The sequence below is a fragment of the Corvus cornix genome, chromosome 13, assembly GCF_000738735.6.
Source record: "Corvus cornix cornix isolate S_Up_H32 chromosome 13, ASM73873v5, whole genome shotgun sequence".
Lineage (NCBI taxonomy): Eukaryota > Metazoa > Chordata > Aves > Passeriformes > Corvidae > Corvus > Corvus cornix.
The window spans coordinates 1,787,032-1,807,297 of NC_046343.1; the positions used below are offsets into that span (position 1 = coordinate 1,787,032).

General features: G+C 48.7%; 1 protein-coding gene across 4 annotated transcripts in view; it reads right to left on the reverse strand.

The window, feature by feature from the left end:
• The window catches only part of HTR4 (5-hydroxytryptamine receptor 4), a 70,570-nt gene that overhangs the window by 40,707 nt on the left and 9,597 nt on the right, over positions 1 to 20,266 (reverse strand). For 3 of the 4 annotated variants that reach the window (XR_751833.3, XM_010399620.4, XM_010399623.3), the window contains exon 2: positions 7,979 to 8,060. Coding sequence is in view for 3 of the 4 variants with exons in the window: in XM_010399620.4 (XP_010397922.1) it covers positions 7,979 to 8,004 (26 nt within the window). In the remaining variant the exon portion in view is untranslated. Of the gene's footprint in view, positions 1 to 7,978; positions 8,061 to 17,144; positions 17,286 to 20,266 lie in introns of all 4 variants that reach the window. The other variant, XM_010399621.4, reaches the window with a different exon arrangement.

Sequence of the window (20,266 nt, forward strand, 5' to 3'; positions counted from 1 at the left end):
CCTTCCCAGGCAGCAGATCCAGAGTTACATAATTTACACCCACATACGAGCAGGTATCGCTGCAGGGCTGATGTATGTGAGTACAATCCTCAAAAGCCATTAGACTGTCACCTAAAATATAAGCTAAAATTAACTTACGAAATCAGCATGAGATTAGGATCACAGTATTTACATGGAGCAAAGGCAGCTGCTGCAACTGCTTCGTTTTGCATCCTCTAACAACTTCCACAGGAGAGCCCTTGCGCCACCCAAATCCCACCCTGACACCTCCCCCAAGTCTCTGCAGCACCTTGGACTATTCTTTGTTCCTTTTAATACATTTTCAAGTCTTCGAGTTTTAATCCAACTGTGCCCTTCACGTGCTGAACATTCCCCTTTTGTTTTCACCCCAACACAACACCACTTTGGGATGTGCAGCACAGGGAGGGCCTGGAGCTGCTGCAGCCAGGCCACAGGAGGCTCCAGGATGATCCGAGGGATGGAGCAGCTCTGCTGGGAGGAAAGGCTGCGAGAGCTGGGATTGTCCAGCCTGGAGAGGAGAAGTTTTGGGGGAGCTGATTGCGGCCTTATAGTGCCTGAAGGAGCTGCAGGAAAGATGGAGAGAGACAAGGGATGGAGGGTCAGGACAAGGAGGAATGGCTTCAAACTGACCGAGTAGGTTTAAATTGGATATTGGGAAGGAATTCCTCCCTGTGAGGGTGGGCAGGCCCTGGCACAGGGTGCCCAGAGCAGCTGGGGCTGCCCCTGGATCCCTGGCAGTGCCCAAGGCCAGGCTGGACATTGGGGCTTGGAGCAGCCTGGGACAGTGGGAGGTGTCCCTGCCCATGGCAGGGGTGGCACTGGATGGGCTTTAAGGTCCCTTCCACCTCAAACCATTCTATTTTTCTCTGATTCTGTGCAGAGTATTTTAACGCGGTTATCAAATACTCCTGGCAATGAAAAAACCCAAATCTCTGACTTAGGCAGGGATTTAGACACACTACACAGCACAGCAGAGATGTTGTAACAATCATTTCTCCTTTGTAAACGCTGAATAAAACCAGAGATCAAACATGCCTTTACTCAGAAACGTCTTGATCAGTTCCTAATTAGAATTGCTCCTCCGAATCGAGCGCATGGCCTCTACCAAACCCCACAGCAGTTCAGTGATGAACAGAGGGTGATGAAAGAAGCAGAAAAGTAATCCTGACTTTTGGTGTATGTTCCATAATCAGAATGTGATTATCCCCTGTTGTCTAAGTACCTCTTGCCTATCTCCTGTCGCACACAGGGCTCGATGCTCAACAACAAACGCCACCGAGCTGTGCTCAGGAGAGCTGATGGAGTGAAGCACCTCATTGCCAATATTCTCATTAACCGTCATTAATTTCCCCTCCTTGTTCTCCAGGGGTTGAAGGCAGAGTCCAGGCTGTACTTCTGCACAAGGATGTTTGTAATTTGGTTATGGTACAGAACAATTTTACCTCACAGAGGCATCACCATTACACACATGTACGGCTCAAACTTTATCTCAGGAGTTTAGAAACGGGCAGTGAGTGGATGCACACCCATGACATGACCCCCTCTGGCACAGAGTGAGAAAATAAAGGTTTAGGCTCATGCTAAACATGCTCTGAGGGCCCAGATTGCTCACAGAAATCTGTGTGATGCCTCCTGCAATTATCAGGTGCAGAACTGGGGTGCACAGAGCCCACAGCTCTTCAGACGAGCTGCTGCTCCTGGCCTAAAAGGATTTATTGCCCTGTCTTATTATAACTTTTCCTAAAAAAACCCAACCCCAAATAAGCCCTGCCCTATGCCCAGAGATTCGTTACCCCAAAGTTGACTCTATCAAAACACCCTAAGGCAGTTCTCAGTCGTCCTCAGCATTCTCATGCTGACTTCTCTTTTTCAAACCTTTGTTCCCATCTTTGCCCAAAGCCTGGCACCTGGAAGATGCTCAAATCAGAAACCATGAAGGTCCTGATCTGCTTTTTCAAACAACATTTGCAGTTCGGAAGGTATTGTTAAATGAGAGGCATTTAGTCAAGACCCCTGGAAGGGTCCTGGCATGAGGCTGGGTATTAAAATATCCAGGCTGTGCCCTTTCCCCACTGCTTGTTTATGCCTTGGACAGCAAAAGACAAATACAGCTATTGGCTGTCTAACTTCTAATAGTTCCTGGAGAGTTTCCCAGTTTCAAGCCTCCAGAAGAATGAAAAATCTCCTTGCAGTTACCCCAGCTAATGGAAGACTTGGCACAGACAGGATGAAATGTTGATTTCTAGAATAAATTTTATTTGAGACCCCCACAGACCCCCCGCGTGAATCCAAGCCACACAAAACCAGCTCCCAGCTCATTTTGAGCATTACCATAAAAACCAAAGTTTGGTAAAGATAGTTCCAGTGGAGGCAGCCAGAAACCTTCCAGCCCCTGATGTTCACCAGCTCATTTTTTATGGCCCTCACCCATGTGTGGAGGCTCCAGACAGGTGTCCTCTCTAAGCACGGGCATGGAATGTCCTTGATTCAAGAGCAGAGCACTTAAATTCCTGGTTTTATTTAAACCTCCTTCTACCTCCCCAGCTAAGTGCATGTTCTGAATACTCTCCACAAAAGCCTCATCGCATTTCTCACTTCAAATAAACAAGAGAGGAGGTCAAGGTGCTTTGAGGATGGGAAGTGCAGGCTCTCAGCTCAGATGGAACCCAGATCCCACCCAGGAGTCAGGACCAGCACATTTCTCCAGCCTGGGGAGCTCTGGGAGTGATTGTTAATTGTGTTTAATTGCAGCTAAGCGGGGCAGGAGCTTGCGGCAGTCCCTGACTCCTGGAAACAGCCACCCCTGGGGAAGAGGCAGTGCAAAGGCAGAGGTGTTCTTGAAATGACCTGGAGGCATCTTGGCGGCACCAGGGATGGACTCTGCACTCGCAGGTTCTGTGAGCTCCAAGTCTGATCCACAGCTGGGAACCTGGGATCTGGGACTGCCTCTCCCACAGCAGCACAGCCTGATCCTAAAAATCTGTTTTGGTTTGAGAACTGACCCCTTGCCACTAAATCACCCCCAGCTCTGCTGGGTGCCTCAGGTCTGTGCCTTTCCCTGCCCCTGCCTGAAGGGCTCGTTCTGCAGCTGCACTCCCATTCCATCTGGGGCAGGTTACCTGTCCCCCAGGCTGCATTCCCAGGAAAGATCTCCCACCAGGACCTCAGGAGTGTCTTTCTCCACTTCTCCAAAAGCAACTCAAGGAATTTTAACTCCCTGAGAGCAGCGCCATGAGATTTCCACGTACAGCCCAGCCCCTGGTTCTGACATGATGTCGCATCTGTCCTAGAAGGACCCCCAGCTCTGCTGATGCGACTTTCGGTGCCCCATGAACCCCACAGCTCCTCTGGCCCCACAGCTCCAGTCCTGTCTCTCAGGACCCCCTCCCAGCTTCCTTACTCCCCACCCCTGAGCACAGCTGTTCAAGAATTCCCAAAACTGAATTTTGCCAGCCTGATGCTGAGGGTCAGCCCTGGGAAGTCAAGGAAGGTGTCCTGGGAAGCCCTGGGCAAAAGCTGGCAATAAGGTCCAGCCCATTTTTGCCAAGCCCTAGAGCCAGGCCTGCCCCAGGATATCCCAGTCTTTAGGGTGGTTTTCACACCCTTTTCCAGATCTCTGCCCCTCTGTGCAGAGACACTGATGCTAAAGATGTGATGCAAGCCATCCAAAAGTTCATTTTTACGGCCCAGCTTTTAGTCCGGGGAATTTTCATGTGCACAGATTGCTCTGATAAAAACAGGTGAAACCTCACAGAGGTGTGTGATGGCCTGACCTCCCCGTGGGGCTGTGCACCAGCACAAACAGGAGCTGCCCCCCTGCACCCTCCAACTTTATTTACAGAGCCTGTGTGTCACCCTTGCTCCACAGCTGCCATCAGGGAGCACACTATTAATTCGCAGAAGCTGGAGCCAGGCTTAAAATCTCCATTAATTAAGTGTTGGCGGAGGTGTTTGGAAAGATGTTCCCATAAATATAGTGCTTTAAAGTGTTTCCCTAGAAACTGAGAAAAGAGTTGAACAATATGAAAAATACCCAGGCTGATGACTCCCCCACGGAGCAGTGCCTGGGCTGGAGGGAGCATTTAGGAAAGAGAATTTCTTTTTCCAAGGTTTTTTTGGCTCCTGGAAATTTTTGGCTGGCAGCAGAGAAATGTGAAATTGAGCCACTTTATCATTCCTTGCTTCCCTGTGCCCTCCTGCTTTGCCCGGGTGTTGGCAGGTGGGCAATGCTCTGTGAACTCTGTGGCTGCAGGTTCAGAAATGCCCCGGGTGTTTGAGTGCTCCCAGTTGTGGATTCCTCCCTAAGAGAGGATAAACCCGGCAAACCCCACAGCCTCTTTCAGCTGGCTCCTTGTAACATTTCATGGAATCACTGAGGTTGGAAAAGCCCTCCCAGCCCATCAAGTCCAAGCTGTGCCCCATCCCCACCTTGTCCCCAGCCCAGAGCACTGAGTGTCATATCCATCCTTCACCTCCAGGGATGGGCACTCCAAACCTCCCTGGGCAGCCCCTGCCAAGGCCTGAGCACCCTTTCCATGGGGAAATTCCTGCTGCTGTCCACCCTGAGCCTGCCCTGGCCCAGCCTGAGGCCGTTCCCTCTCCTCCTGTCCCTGTTCCCTGCGAGCAGAGCCCGACCCCCCCGGCTGCCCCCTCCTGTCAGGGACTTGTGCAGAGCCACAAGGTCCCCCCTGAGCCTCCTTTGCTCCAGCCTGAGCCCCTTTCCAGCTCCCTCAGCCGCTCCTGGGGCTCCAGACCTTTCCCAGCCTGGGGGACCAGGTGGAGAAGAGAGTTTGGCAGAAAATCTTCTCTATCAGTTCGTTTCTCTCTGCAGAAATGCGAGAGCAAATCCCTTTCTGGATCTATGCTGCCAATATTACAGGAGGATTAGAGTTGATTTTTCCTTGGAAAGGGAAGGAGGAAGAGAGCTCTGGGCTGATTGTGGCCTGGTAAATGACATTTCATAGCCTGTTATTTCTCACCCAAACAGAAGAATGATCAAAGAGCTTGAGATAAACAATGATTTAATGACTCCAAGTGTAGAAGCTGGAGAGGTTTTGAAAAGAGCTTGTGTACACACCAGAATAAACCCTCCTATTGCAACCTGCTGGAGGCACCCGAAGCTGTTTGCTTCCCATGAATCCCCACTGCCAGGGCACTCGGAGCACACAAACTCTTCCCTACGTCCCTTCCATTTCCTACGCTTTGGCTCATTTTGGTGCCTATTTGGTTGCAACCACTCAGCCCAGCTCTTGTCCCCGTCAGTCCTCACGCGTGGCTGGCAGTGTCCTGAGCAAGCGGGGCTGAGGGCACAGTCCAGCTCCTCTCCTAGGACATCCCTGGGGCTCCAGGGATGGATCTTTGAGTCCCTCTCTCCCCCTCTAGGACTCTTTCTCCTGTTTCTCCCAGGTTTGGATGGGGAGAGGAGATCAAGGACCTTCCCTGCCTCTTCGTGCCCGTGCATAGCACCAGGTGCCAAATCCATCCCAGAGCCAGCCACCAACAGCTCCACTTCTCGTGATCCACAGGGAAAAGGAGCCTCCTGAGCCAGCACAGCAAACTCCAGGATTTGGGAGTGTGTGTCAAACACACAATTCTCTCCCAGGGGCACAGGTGGAGGTCTGCTGTCAGGACCAGTGTTCCCCATGCCTCTGTACCAGCGCTTTGGGTTGAAAAATGGGATCTTTTCTTTGCTTCAAAACAAACACAACCAATCCAACCGATTTGATTCCTTGTTCCCTCACCTTGCTGCTCATTCCTCAAAGTCAGGATAAGATTAATGAGCCGCACACAGAACTGCTGGAGGGCTCTGCACTTTTCAAGCCACAAAAATACCTTCAGCAACAAACTGAGAAAGCGAAAGCTGATAACGACAAGTTTGGAAGCAATTAACATCAATCTAAAAATCAGCTGGTTTAGGGGCTCGGCTTGAAAATAAAAAGCAATTACTGCTGTGACAAACTGAAAGAATACATTGTTTTTCCATAGTTGGTTTAGCAAAGGGAGTCTGCCTTCACCAGCAGCTACGATTAAAGCGGTTTTGTAAAAGCTGTTTACCTGCACTCAGGGTGCTGGTGATTTTTTTTTTCAGCTGTTTCTCCAAACTGTAACAATCTCTCCCCCACACCTGAGGAAGCAAGAACCCTTTATCAAGTGTGAAGTACTCAGGACAATATCCCAAAATCTGCTTGGAACACAACTGTGGGATCAATATTTAGCACGTGCGGGAAACCACACTATGAAAAGCCAGTGCCCATAAAGGAGACAGAGGAGTCCTGCAGGGAATAAAGGGTGAGAGCCCACTGGGGAATACCCTGAGGAGGTTCTGTCTCGGGCTTTTAAAGGACGCAGCCTCCTTTTATCCTGAACTCCCGGCTGCAGGCAGCCCTCTTCCCAAAGGCTATTGCTTCTGCCATAGACTTTGTGCTGACCCTTTTATCTATTACCCTAAAGCTCGAGAGTCAAACTTGTCCGGCTTCTGGAACGACCTCGCCCTTGAGGCTGGTGGGGACATTAAGGGCCATTCCACAGCCATCAACAGCCCTCCCCTCACCCATGGAGCTGTTTGTAGAGACATCAGCACACATCTCCTCCTATCGAGCATCAAGGCGATTTTCCAAGGGAAACCTCAGCCAGCCCAGGAAAATCAGATCCCGGCTTTGAGCAGGGCTCAGCCTCTCTGTTAAGCGCAATTTCTCAGTTTGTTGCAATGGATAAACGGGAAAGAAAGGGAAAGAAAGGGAAAGAAAGGGGAAAATAGGGAAAGAAAGGAGGGGGGGGAAAAGGCGGGGGAAAAAAGGCAGGGAAAAAAGGCAGGGAAAAAAGATGGGGGAAAAAAGATGGGGGAAAAAAGATGGGGGAAAAAAGATGGGGGAAAAAAGATGGGGGAAAAAAGATGGGGGAAAAGGGCGAGGGAAAAAAGGGTGGTGGGGGAGGAAAAGGCAGGAAAAACCCAGGCGGGGGAAAAAAAGGAGGGGGGGGGAAAGGCAGGAAAAAAGGCAGGAAAAAAAGGCGGGAAAAAAGGGGCAGGGAAGAAAAGGGCAGGGAAATGGCGGGAAAAAAAGGGGGGGAAGGGGTGGAGGGAAAAAGGCAGGAAAAAAAGGCAGGGCAAAAAAAAGGCAGGGCAAAAAAAGAAGGAAGAGAAAGGAAAAGTGCACAAGGATGGCCAAAAATGCCATGCAGAACTGGTGTAGATAAGAGTCACCTGTGCTCCAAAAATATAAAGGAGTGAGATTTAGCTACCATGACATAAGGAGGAGATGTCAGACAAACCAGGAATGCTCTGCAAGGAGATGATGGAAGCCTTACCCAAGGTCTAGGAAGGCTTTAGTAGTCTTCCAAATGCCACTGCTCACCCCTGTGCACAGCACAATTGCAACCTACACTGGTAAGAGCCCAAGAGAAGCAGAGTTTGGCCTCTCTGGATTGCTGTAACCAATTTGAGGTTTTCATTTCAAACCACTTGACAGGATCTCATTAACCTGCTGCCTATAATAAATGTGCCCAATAACAATCTCCAAGTCACATGAAATTAAAAAATCCAATAAAATATAAATAGGAAATACTTGCAGATCATTTATTTTTCTACTCTGGAATTAGAGAAAATGAGGTCTGCCACCTCCCTCGGGCCGTGATGAATGCAAGTTCCAAACTGAACTGTCAAAAATTTCCAGGAATGTCTCTCCAACATCACGCTGCAGCCTCCTCAAAATTCATAACATTTTCTACTGAAAAGAAATCCTTGGCTTGTCTGTGCCACATCTGACACTTATGCAAATATCAGGGTGATACCACATCCTCAGAGAAGCTCCAGGAACCCCCAAACCAGGCCCTGCTGCACGAGCAGAGACCTTTATTTGCAGGCAAACAGAAAATGCCACCCTGCAGCTTTGCGGACTCATTGTAGGGTCACTGCCCCGCCGCAGCTCAGGGGCTGCAGGAGCTCAGTCCTTCCTCCTACCTCACATTCACATCAAGTTCTTCCATCACAGGCAACAGGCACAGGTAGCTGGGAGTTCAATGTCCATAGAAGAGACCTCATCCTGCAGTGGAGAGAGTCAGAAATACAGGGATTAGTTCCAGGGTCTCCCATAAATGCAAATTTACCCCACTGAAGACACCTATGGGCTGATCCAGGCCAGGTGCCCTCGGTTTTTTGGCCACCTGAGCACCCACCAGCTCATGTTCAGCTGCTTTAGACCAGCACTTCCAGGTCTTTTTCCATCAGGCAGCTTTCCAGCTCTTCCCCCAGCCTGGTTGTGCCCATTCCAAATTACCTGCGCACCTGCAAGACTTCCCCAGCAACTTCCCAACTTTCAAAGCTACAAAAAGTGGTTTAAATAGAGTGAAGCTGAAGAAAGTTTGCAAAGCCCAGGTGGGAAAACACAAGCAAGAAGGCTCGGTAAATTAGTTTCTGTTTTTACACAAAACTAAAACATTGACTAACCACTAAATTAAACCAGGTTTCCTGTGACACTCTATTGTGCAGCCTTATGAATACTTAATAGCAGTGCTGTAATTACAAAGAACTAAATGCTTTGCAGCTTGAGTTAAAATAAATGTACTTACTTCCAGCACCACTAAGTGATGTAAATATTAATGGGGTTTTTAACTCTATCAAAATTCCATCCTGACTCCATAGAAATGAATGCACCATCTTAATAACGTGCTTGTGCATTTGCTGCTGCTAATCCAGTGGAAAAAATAGGCTCAGTTTCGGAGCACTTGAGGATGTTGATTACCCCTTGTGTTGTCTCTAGGGAGCTGGGGATAAAGCCACCACCACAGCACCGTTAATGCCAACCCAGATGCAAATAATGCCATTGTGGTTACTTGGCTTCAAAGGAAAATTGGAATAAAACCGCCTCAGCCTTCCCAGACACTGATGCCAGGTTTGCAATGCAAATGAGCCCCCCGAGCTCCAGACCTGGCTCAGTGTTTGCCACGAGGAGTAATTCAGGACGTATGGATTAGACTTAATTTTGCAAGCAGAATTTGCTGGAATCGAAAGGATGTTTTTATCTAACAGGCAGAGTTTGACCCCTTGTTTGCAGCTTAAACCTTCAGCTGGTGATTCTTTGGGCACTCTGGAAACTGGTGACTCAAAAACTGCTGCTGTATTTTGCAAAGAAAAGGGTGAGAGGTCTAGAGATTCAGCTCTGCGTCCCTAAGACCTGACCTCCGACTTGAATTGGAAGGAAAAACCCCGAACCCCACTCTCCTGTGCTCCTGCTCTGGAGTTCTTCCATAGGACACAATACCTGATACGGTTTCAGTCTTTGAGGTATCAGCATAAAATTAATTCTAATTTCTCCTGCAAAATGGAGGAAAAACTTTTCAGTGATTTTGTATGTCAAAATTCCAGTTAGGGGGCATTTTTCTTGATTTATTTTTCTGGGGAAAAATGTAATTTTATTGTACACCGAGGTCACACAATATCTGTACCATCTTGCTATCATGGAGACCTACAATAACTGAAACTTTCTATGTAAGAGTAAAAAAAACCTGCAAAACAACCCTGAAGAACCAGAGATTTCTAAAACAGGAAAAAGCCTTCACAAACAGACAAAACCCCCCAGCCAACGAAGGCAATCCAGGAACCAGCATGGAAAGGCTGCACTGGTGGCACTGGGGAATTCAGGAGTGATCCAGCTGAGCTCAGCTCACTCCCTCACCTGGCACACAACAGCCTCCTTGGCAGACACTGTCCTGCCTCTGCCCCTTCTCCTCCTCATCTCCACAGGGAAATGGGAAAACCCAACGAGGACATGGATAAATGGATGCATTTATGCCGCGGCTTTAAGGCATTTACAAAGATTTCACCTGTCAGAGCCATAAGGGGTTGGCTGGTGGCCAACAGGTGACCCTGTCTCAGGGCACCACAGACTCGCCTGCTCTCAGTGGTGGCCTTGCTCTGCCCTGTGGAGGTGGAAATGTCCCCCCAGATGCCAGCAATGGCCACAGCATCTTCCCTGCAAGCACCAACTCACTGAGACACTGACACATTCTCCATCCCATTTATTTTCATCCCACTCAGCCCCCATCAAGTTCCACTTTCTGTCACTGCTGAGCTGATGACAACAGGAGTTGAGTCACTGTGAAAAACTCACACCCCCATTTCCTGCAGTGCTGGGTTCCGAAAGTGCTCCGCCACTTGTGGCAGCCGAAATGAAGCACGCCTCAGGTGGACTGAGCATTCTGCAAAACCCTTTTTCCCTCCAGACAGACCCACACTGTCCCTTCTGCTCTGGGAGGGACGGATTTAAGCCCTTAACCAAACCAGCAACCGGATGGAACAGGTTCCAGAGGCAGGAATTCCTCCAGAAAACCCTCACAGGAGAATAGGGACCTATGAGCATGTGCCAGAGCACGGAGGCGCAGGAGCCTGGAACACTGATCCCACAATTAACACGTGAATAGCAGGTGGCAGCTTTTCCAAGAGTCATTTACCAAGGAACAAAGCAAGGAATCTCACACACACCTTTCCCATTGTGTGCAATTTGACTGCAGCCAAACACTTTTTTCCTTAAATACAGCAAGATTCTTTACCTGAGACTAAAAGATTCTTCCTTAGCTAAGGCTGAGAGCCTTTATTCGTCACGGGCCCTCAGCTGCCCCATCAGGGCTGATGAAATCCGTGTAATTAATTCCATTAGACACAAACCTTGTCCACATGAGACTCAGATCGGACCCAACTGCACCTGAACTCCATCAGGAGTTCAGAGAGCAAAGGGGTCCACTCTGAACCTCACAATTCAAGGGGAGGGTCTCCCTTACCCTTTCGGGTCTCTGGTCACTGTGTAAACCATTTGTAAATCATTCTAGATCCGTTTTAACTCTCTTTTCCTTTGTATTTTTCCTCCCTGCGGTAAGGAACAGAGTGAACCTTGGCACTGAACTTTCTTCAGTCACACTTTTACAACATCCTATATCTGCCAATACCTTTGGAGACAACCCTAAGTGATCACAATTACCCATTTGTGACGTGCTCTGCTGCTCCACAAAGCAGGGAGGGGGATGTGAAAATAAACTAAATTCGGTTTCTGACTGTCTCATTCTCTTGGTGAAGAATTGGATCACTGCAGTGATCCATCTTCTCTTCATAAGTGTAAGGTAAAAAATCCCCTTTAGACCAGCCCTTTGCCAGCTTTCAGAGCTGTGTGGTGTGCAGTGATGGTGACTCTGATTTCAGTGTAGTTTTCTGGCAGACACACGTTTTTTATGGGGTAACACAGAGCAAAAGATGTCACAGATGTTTAGAACGCCTGTTTAACCTTCCCCTGGAAACTGCTGTCCTCCACACCTCAGATAGGAGTTCTTGGAAGTGCAGGGAGTCATTCAGCTCCCATCCAGAGTGTGATTCCTGATTGAGGCCAGCAGAATCACTCTGACGTAAATAAAGACTGCTACTACCATCTAAATCCAGGAGTTCAAGAGGCTCCTCGCTTTCTGTAGTGAGCATCTGCCAAATTGAAGCTGGGATTGAATAAAAAAAAAAGCTGTTGCTCGATTTCCACCACATTTCACATTTGGGGTGGTGATTTTCCTCATAGCTCCATCACTGTCAGAGAAAAATAAGTTGTTAGCAGAGGTTAACTGGACCAGATCTCCCCAGCCCACATTAATCTGATATTTTTGAAGTGACAGTCACCTCATCCCAAAGACAATTTCTTTCTCATCACTGCAGAGCAGTCCAAAACCCTCCAAGTGTTGTAAGAGAATATCCTGCCCATGACAACACTTGAGGAACAGGAAATATCAAGTGATTCATTTTGTTCATTCCCAGAGAAAATGGCTTTATTTCCACCCATTTCTGCCAAAGGCACTGCCCCCTCCCACAGCACCTCTTCCTTTCCCTTGTCACTGCTCTCTCTTTTCTCCCCATGAAGGACAAAGCTGATAAGGAGTCCCTCGGTTGTCAGCAGAGACAGATTGCTGGGCTGATTTTAATCCAGCATCATTCCAGCAGGTTAAAATGGAGCAGTTTGCTTAAACAGAGAAAAATTAAGAGACACACGCAACACGTCAATCGAAAAATAAAATGGAGTCCAGCTTGAAATAGAAAACACAGAAGAAATGTCTTTATTTTTCAAAAGAGCTCTTTCAACCCAAAGGGAAGGTCTCTGGCTTGACCACCCAAACCAGAGGCACTGAGTTTAGGGGCTCGTGTGCTGAGGGATGCCACAGTCCCGGGTGGCAGGACGGTGACAGTGGCAGCCACGCTGCTGTGCCAACAGGCTTCTCTTGGTGCCAGCCTGGCCTTCACAACTCCCAGCCGTGCCCTCTGTGCCTCCTCAGCCCCACACCGGGGCATTCTGCACGGGCTATCTTAAAGTCTGAATTTCATCCTCGAGTACCAAAATAGTCCCCACAGACAGCACGATCCAAGGGCTGCTCCCTAGGAAAGGGCACGGGAGGAAGCTGTGCCTGCCCATTCTCCTGGATCAAATATTTACAGCAGTGGAGTCCCGTGGGTTGCTCAAGGGTGACTTTGTTCCAAAGCAGAGGCATCTGTAGCAGATCTTTGCCTCTCCCAGGCTCAGTCCGTGGGAGGGAGAAGGAGCAGCTGTAAAAGCAGAGGGGTTATTTGCTGTGACAGGGACATTATGAGCTTTCACAGCTCGCTGCTCTCACCTCCAGCAATTACTGTCAGCTTTCGTAGCCAAACCAAGCTTTCAGCTGCACTCTCAAACCTCAGGCAGGAGAAACATCCCACAGGAGATCTTGGCTCTCTCAGAAGACCAAAAATACAGTAAGAGATGTCAATTAACAACTGAGGGCAAGAGGGATGGGTGAGTTCTTTCTCACCACCCGTGTTTGATCTGTGCCGGGCTGCCATGCTCCCGCTTTGCTCACGTCAGAAAACTTCCTCAGAACTTACTTTTTCCTTCCTAAAAACACTTTCCAGCTTTTTTTTTTTCTCCTCACACCAGCACCAGAGTGTGGAAACCGCTGCCCCAGAAAGGCACCAGCTGTGCTTTCTGTGTCAGATAAATTGTTTGTTTATACAGCCATGCGGACTAGAAATGCTGGTAAATATGGGAATCCCTCAGCTTTGCCATGGGCGGTGCTGCTGGTCACTCCCAGCCTGCTGGAGGAGCTTTGGGATGCTCAGCACCATCCCAGCTCATCCCCTGGGATGGCTGCACACACCCTGTGCCTGGGGCTGCCCGGGATCCTCACTTCCACCGAGTCCCTGATGCCCCATTGTTTAAAAAGCTGCCCTGCCCCAAAGCAAACAGGAGCTGACCCATGGAGGAGGCACATTCCCGTGGACGTTCACCTCATCCCAGACACGCTGCTGTGCTGCCCTGAGCTCTGCCAGCTTGGGAGAGATGAGGGACGGAGCAGTGACAGGAGCCATCTCCCTCCTGGGAGTGCTGGGACATCCCGGGGATTGCCTGCAGTGCCTCCAAATGGCATTTCAATACATGAATTCCTCGCTTTCCCAGCTGCACAGGCGACCCTTTGTCACCCATTTCTGTCCCTCCTGTGGGTCCCTGTTCTGCCTGCAGACCCTCCTGGGCAGCACAGCATCAGCCAGGCCCTGGAGGGGAGAAGTGGCTGAGTGAGGCAGGACAATTCCTCCCTGCAGAGAGGATTTATCCTCAGCACAACACGAAGGGCTCCAGCACAGCTTGTGTTCCCTGCTACCCTCAACTCCTGCCCCGTTTCCTGCACAGGTTGTTGTGGTGGACTCATTCCACTCCCCATCTGGAGGCCAGGCACGATTACAGCTTTATTGTGTCGGAATGAAACGCCTCTGGTTTATTTTTATTGCTGCCATAAGCTGGGTTTGTAGGCTGTGAAGCACAAGCAGGAAATCAGCTCCTGCTTCAAAGCCCAGTGCCAAGAGCCAGTTTATGGTTCTGCAACTGGACTTCAGCAGGAACAGGAGGATCTCCTGGCCTGGGTGTCTTTCTTTGCTCTAATTCCGTGTAACTCTGACTAAGAAATCCCTTGGGTTGTGCTGAATTGCGCTATCTGTGATTTCAGCTCTGCAGAGGGTTGACAAAATCTCCTGGTTTTAACAGAGCTGAAAACAGGGAGCTAAACAGCAGGAAGGATGGAAAGAGAAGAGAGGGAGAAGCGCCAGGTCACAAACCTGCAGCACCTCAAACCCCATGGGCAGGCTGGGGGCAAAGGTCACAGCTGTGCAAAAATATAGAAGAAAAATGTGTCCAAAACTACAGAAAAAGGGGAAGCTGGTAGCTGTGGATTAATGTCAAAAGTTTAGGAATGGTCAGAAAGCAGTGAGAGTTGCAGGCTGCAGAAGAGGCTGATTTTGAGCACATTGGTAAAAAAATAATTAAAGTGAGGCTGATCAGCTGGAAAATATTTCAGTTGTTGACCATGACTTAAGAAAAGACACTTTGCCAATAAATACTTCAAAAGTTGGACTCAATGATCTTGAAGGTCCTTTCCAACCTGAAGGATTCTGTGATTTTATTTTGGGGACCCTGTTATGTGGTGATGAAGTTTTCCATCCCCACAGATTAAACAGTTTCTGGTCACTTCAAGATTAGCAAATCCAGGTGATGTCATCTTGGTCTTTAAAAAGAGTTTTAAAGAGCTGGGTAAACAAATTCACACACGGTTGGTTTTGATTTCCAGTAAACTTGGACAATCAGAGTTAACAAAGAAAAGTATCAATATTTTGAAAGAATAAAGGGGATAATCTAGGTAATTATAAGCCTATCAATCCGAGACGGCTCTCCAGCACAAGAATAAAATAGCTCCTAAAGAATACGGTTCATCAGGAATTAAAGATGGGAAATAGAATTTGGCAAATCAGTGGGAATTAGAGGAGAATAAATTTGCCTTCCTGATATTTTCAGTGCTAATCAACAACAATACTGACATAATAAATTGCTGTATTCTCTGATTTCAGAAAAGCATTTGATTTGGGATTACCTGAGGGTTTGATACAGGATAAAAACAACTCCATACAGGACTCTTAAGCCCAGTGTGGTGAGAGAAGCCGTTCTGTGATGTGTGGTTCCATGGTTTGATGATCCGACGAACAGAGCGGAATTTGGGGTCTCTCTGTGCTGATGGAGGGGAAAGCTGTGACTGGGAAGATGAATTGGATGGATTGAGGACGGAGTGCTGAATCCAGAGGGATGAGCATTTATCCAGCGGTTTCCTGCCACCCCCAGGCACTAATTCCAGCCCTGTATTCCTTCAACACAGCAAATCATTCGCTGGAGGATTCAGCACAACCCTGCCAATGCAGCTTGGACTGATCGAGGTGCCAGAATCTCACTGCCTCTCCAAGGAGGAGAAACTTCTGATGTTCAGACAATGGAATTGTGGAGATTTGGTTCTTAAAATAGCACCAAGAAGGGAAGAAACACCCGTGTCAAATAGAAACCTGCGCTTGAGGAGCAGAGCTTTCCTTTCCCCCTCCTGTAACAGGAGAGAAAAGATCCTCTGTACCCCCTGGGATTTCAAGCGCTTTCAGATGAGATTTAATTACTCGGGAGAGCTGCTTGGAGCTTTTGTTCAAGATTTCACGCAACTCAGAGGGCAGCGAGTGCCACTTCAGAGCCCTGTGTTCCCTTAATTGCTGGGATAAAGGGAGGCACAAAGATCCCCGGGCAGCTCTGACTGTGCCTGAGGGCACTTCGCTTCCCAAACTAATCCCTACTTATCCCAGACACTCGATGTCTGACTGGTGGCATTCAGGGAGAAGTGGCCAACTGCACCAGGCTCTCTAATTACAGCCTGACCTGTTGCTAATGAGTGTTTGATTAACCCACTGCTGCTGCTTTATCACGCTAAATAAATAATACCCACTCTCCTCTGGCGCTGTTTGCAGAGCTCATTTCCCATTCAGAGCTCAGAGCAGTCCCCGGTGTCAGCCCTGCCTCGCACCTTAACCAGGTGTAAAAGCATCACAGCCTGGCATCAGCAGGAATTCCTGCATGGAAAAGGTGGTTGAACACTGGCAGGGGCTGCCCAGGGAGGTTTGGAGTGCCCATCCCTGGAGGTGCCCGAGGAAGGGCTGGAGGTGGCACTCAGTGCTCTGGGCTGGGGACAAGGTGGGGATGGGGCACAGGCTGGACTCGGAGGGCTTTTCCAACCTCACTGATTTGGGATTCTCTGACAGTGAGGGCTGCTGAGCAAACAACAGCCACCGCCTTCACCAAAAATTTCACTAAAAACCTCCAGCTCAGCTGGGTCCTCGGAGGTGGAAATAGGGACTGAGGTGGCTGCAGGGGAAGTGCCAAGGACTCCCCACTCCCTGGGGCTCTGGGGAGCTCTGAACGTGATGTTTTGGAGGCAGTGAACCAGTACCATCAAACACCAGGCATTTCATCCCACCACGTCCATTTTGGAGAAGAATCTCTCTGGCAGGTCCATCCCAGAGTGCTTCCCAGCCTCTTTCCCTGCTCAGACTGGAGGAGCACAGCCTTCCCAGGCTCTCCTGCAGAAGGTCCAGCTCATCCTCAACCTCTCTGGAGCTCCTGCTGCCAGGAGACCTTAAAACCCTGCCTCTACTTGGCCAGCACTTCTCAAAGCTCAGCCTCCCAAACCCTCCCTACCCAGCAGGGCTGACTGCCCCACTCCCATTTCCTTCTGAAATGATCAAAGAGAAACTTCTAAAAATCATCCTGAGAGCAATTTGCATTTCTCATGTTGCTCGTGAGAAAAAATTTCCACTTTTTATCCCTGTGCACAAAGAATCTCTGATTTTCTGCCACTTACAGCCACCATGAATATTCCAGCAAATAAACTGGTAAGAAATCCCATGGGAACAGCAGATTTTTAACTGAATATTGGGCATTAGTTAATAATTGGTTCTGAATTTACAGTGGAAAGGAGTAGAAGTGAAAACCTGGTTTAGTCCCCAAGATAATTCAACAGGAGAAAGGAATCAACAGTCTGTGACTTTTGTGTCCCCTGGAACTGAACAAAAACAGCTGCAGCATCAGCAACCTAAAAATTGCAATGAATGGCCCACAAACAACCCCAGAGAATAATCTGAATGTTGCCAGCAAAGTTTATGATCCATATTTCTTAATCTAAAATTAAGCTACATCTAGAAATCTCCAGTATAAAGCTCAGAATTCAATCATCTCCGGAGTTCTCGGGAGTGAGATATTCCTCGTTCTTGAGCTCACCTGGACTCATGGTGTGTTCCTCCTGTGCTAAATTAGTTTGGAGGCTGCAACATGCTCAGACTGCAGGGATTTATGGATGGGATGGTCTGTGAGACTGGAAAGGGCACAGGCAGCATCCATGAAGGTCTTTATTTTGAAATTCTGTGGTTTTAAACAAGAAAAAGGTTTGGTCACAAGCGGGTAAAGCATCTTAAGAAAGACCTGACATTTCTCTGAAAAATATGATACAAAATATGGCCCTTTGTGGATTCATTTGGGGCAGGGCTCTGAGGCAGGGCAAGAGATTCTGCTGGCCAGGGGGGTTGGGAATCCTCTTAATGCAAGGTACTTTGGGGCATTTTTCACCAAAATTCCTTTACTTTCACCTCTTGAAGCTCCTTTCTGTCCTGGTCTCAGTACTTATGCCAAACCCTGAATATGCCCAGCCCCGAACAACTGCAGAGACTCCAAACTGTGCCACAGGAAAGCAAAAGATGGCAAATTTCCCACAATTTACAGAGTTGCAGACGGGAATTCACGCCTGGCCCTGCACACCCGTAGAGCTCCCTCCTTGTTTGCAGGCTCCCACCTGGCAGCACAGGGGTGCGTGGGGACAACACAGCACCACTGCAGATTGTGGAGCTGCTTATAAGAACCCCAAAAGTGGCTTTAAAAATGGTGATTTCCTGTTTGCACTCCCTCTCTGGAGCACAGGGACACACAGGGCTGGAGGAGTAGCTGCAGCCTGCAGATGCAGTTTGAGGCTGCTTTTAAAAACTTCCATGTGGGTGTTTGCCAAAGGAGCTTTTTTATACGTATATTTTATTTTCTGCCCTGCTCGTGAAACAACTGACTTTTATTCATATTTACACAGCCCATCAGAAAGCAAATGAAAAACTTGTCCTGAGAAGCTGCAAAGCACTAAATTAGCCAAAAGTAAATGTTCCTGCTGGGAAAAAGGTTCCAGGTGTGGCTGCCAGACTCCTTCCACCCAGAGCTGCAGCTTCTAAGCGAACAAAAGAGCCTGGACATGAGGAAAGGAATGTTGCTGCTCTTGAAATAAAAACAGATTTTGCTCTCAAGCAAAAAGCTGTTTGAGAGACATTTCTTTCACCTGGATGTTTTTCCCAGGGCTGGGTGGGAAATCAGGGGGGCTCTCAGTCCCCAGAATGATCTGGCAGCCTCCCAAACCGAGGGAGCCTTCACAGTCACTCAAAAGGAATAATTTGTCATTTTGGACTTTTTTTCATTTCTATTTTTCATTCTTGCTCTCCCCAATCCTTTAAGATCCCTCCATACACATTTGTCATCGCCTACTTTTCTGCTTTGAGTTTATTTTGCCCTGAAATCCCCTGACTCCAGCAGTGCTGCACTTCTTAGTGGGTCCTAACTTGCTCTTTAAATAAATTATTCCTTTGAGGAAAAAAACCACCCACCTTAACTAGAGAGTTGATTCTCCTGCTGCATTAATTCTATTAATTAATTCTATTCCCTTCACTCTAATTAAATATAATTCCTACCAGCACAAGAAATCCATCTCCCTGTGGCCAGACTGCCCTGTAAATCCCTCAGGAATTAATGGTGGCTCAGATTTTGGAGTGCTGGTACCAATTTATTGATTTTTACCACGAGGAGGTGCTGCCTTGAACAGACCCCACCATCTTCAGCTGCTTCTGGAAGCTCCTCCAGACACAACAGCATTTAAAACAACAGTGAGAAAGGATAAATAATCATTAAAAAACGGCTGTGGAGCGCATGGTTTACTGCAGAGTCTGGGAAGGGCCAGGCAAGGTCACAGAGTCTGCAGCTGGCTGTTAAAGTGAAATGGGGATTTAGCATTATTGGATGCTCTGTAATAAACCTGCCCACACACCTGACCTCCCCGAGATCTTTCCTAATATCCCAGCTGAGGCACAAAAGCATTTTTGTAGGATTTGTTACAGCTTAGGGCTCCTCAAGGTCACTGCATCAGGCAGAGCAGCCCGTTGTGGGTAAGGCTTCACTGGGATCGAGAACACGGACAGAGAATTCACAGATTTCTTGATCTGTGCAGGGGTCCCACTGGGATTTTGGGCCTTGGCCTGCATCCATCCTACCCTTGACCTTGGAGATCCCAGCTGTGGTGGCATCATTTGAACTGACCTCCCCAAACCAGTCTCATTTCTGCACTATCTGGTGCAGCCCTTCTCCTCCTCCTGCTCCTCCTTCTTTTTCATTCTCCACCTCCTCCTCCTCTTCCTTCTTCTCCCCTCCCTCCTCCTCCTTCTTTTTCATTCTCCTCCTCCTTCTTCTCCCTTTCTTCCTCCTTTTCCTCTTCCTCCTCCTGCTCCTTTTCCTCCTCCTCTTCCTCCTCCTGCTCTGGTTGAGGGAGGCTGAAAGCCTGGGAGAGCCTTTCATTTGTCCAGAGCTGCCTTAAAGCTTTCCAGCAGCAGAGATATTCCTTCCCACCCTTTTGTTTCTGAGAGCAGGGCAAGGTGCTCCTTCAGGTGTTCCCAGACCTGGGAAGGGTTTGTTGGACTGTGCAGAGCATCAAAAGGAGATGTCAGAGGAGAGGTCAGAGGAGAGGTCAGAGGAGAGGTCTGAGGAATCTCCGAGATCCCTCGCTGCCACGCCAGGTTTGATGTCTGTGCTCACAGCAGTGTTTAATTTCTGGAGCAGTTGTTCCAGGCTCTGTTTGAAGAGGGAGGCACAGGTTGGACACCAGTTCCCTTCTCCTTCTCTCACAATCTCCTGTTCCCCTGGCTCAGGCAGTCCCTTGGCTGCCTCACCATATCCCCACTGCTAAAAACCTTCCTTACTCAAAGCAGGAGACACTGAATTTTCTCTTTGCACGGCAGGAAACGTCCTCAGGCCCTGCTCTGGGTGATGCAGAATCGATGTTTGAGCCCACTTAGCACAAGTCCCTGTCCTGGGGAGCGAGGGACACTCGGCTCCAAGTGCTGAGAACAGCTCAGCTTTGGTCACACCACTTCCCTGGAAACTGTTCCCTCCAGGAATTCATGGGCAGCAATCAGATGTTCCCCCCACCCCGCTTTTCATCACAGCTCATCAGGAACTGGGATGGGGCTGGGGAAAGGGCAGGGCAGAGAGAGGCTGAGCTGCGAGGAGGGAACGGATCCAGCCTCGGAAGAGGAACTGACGTT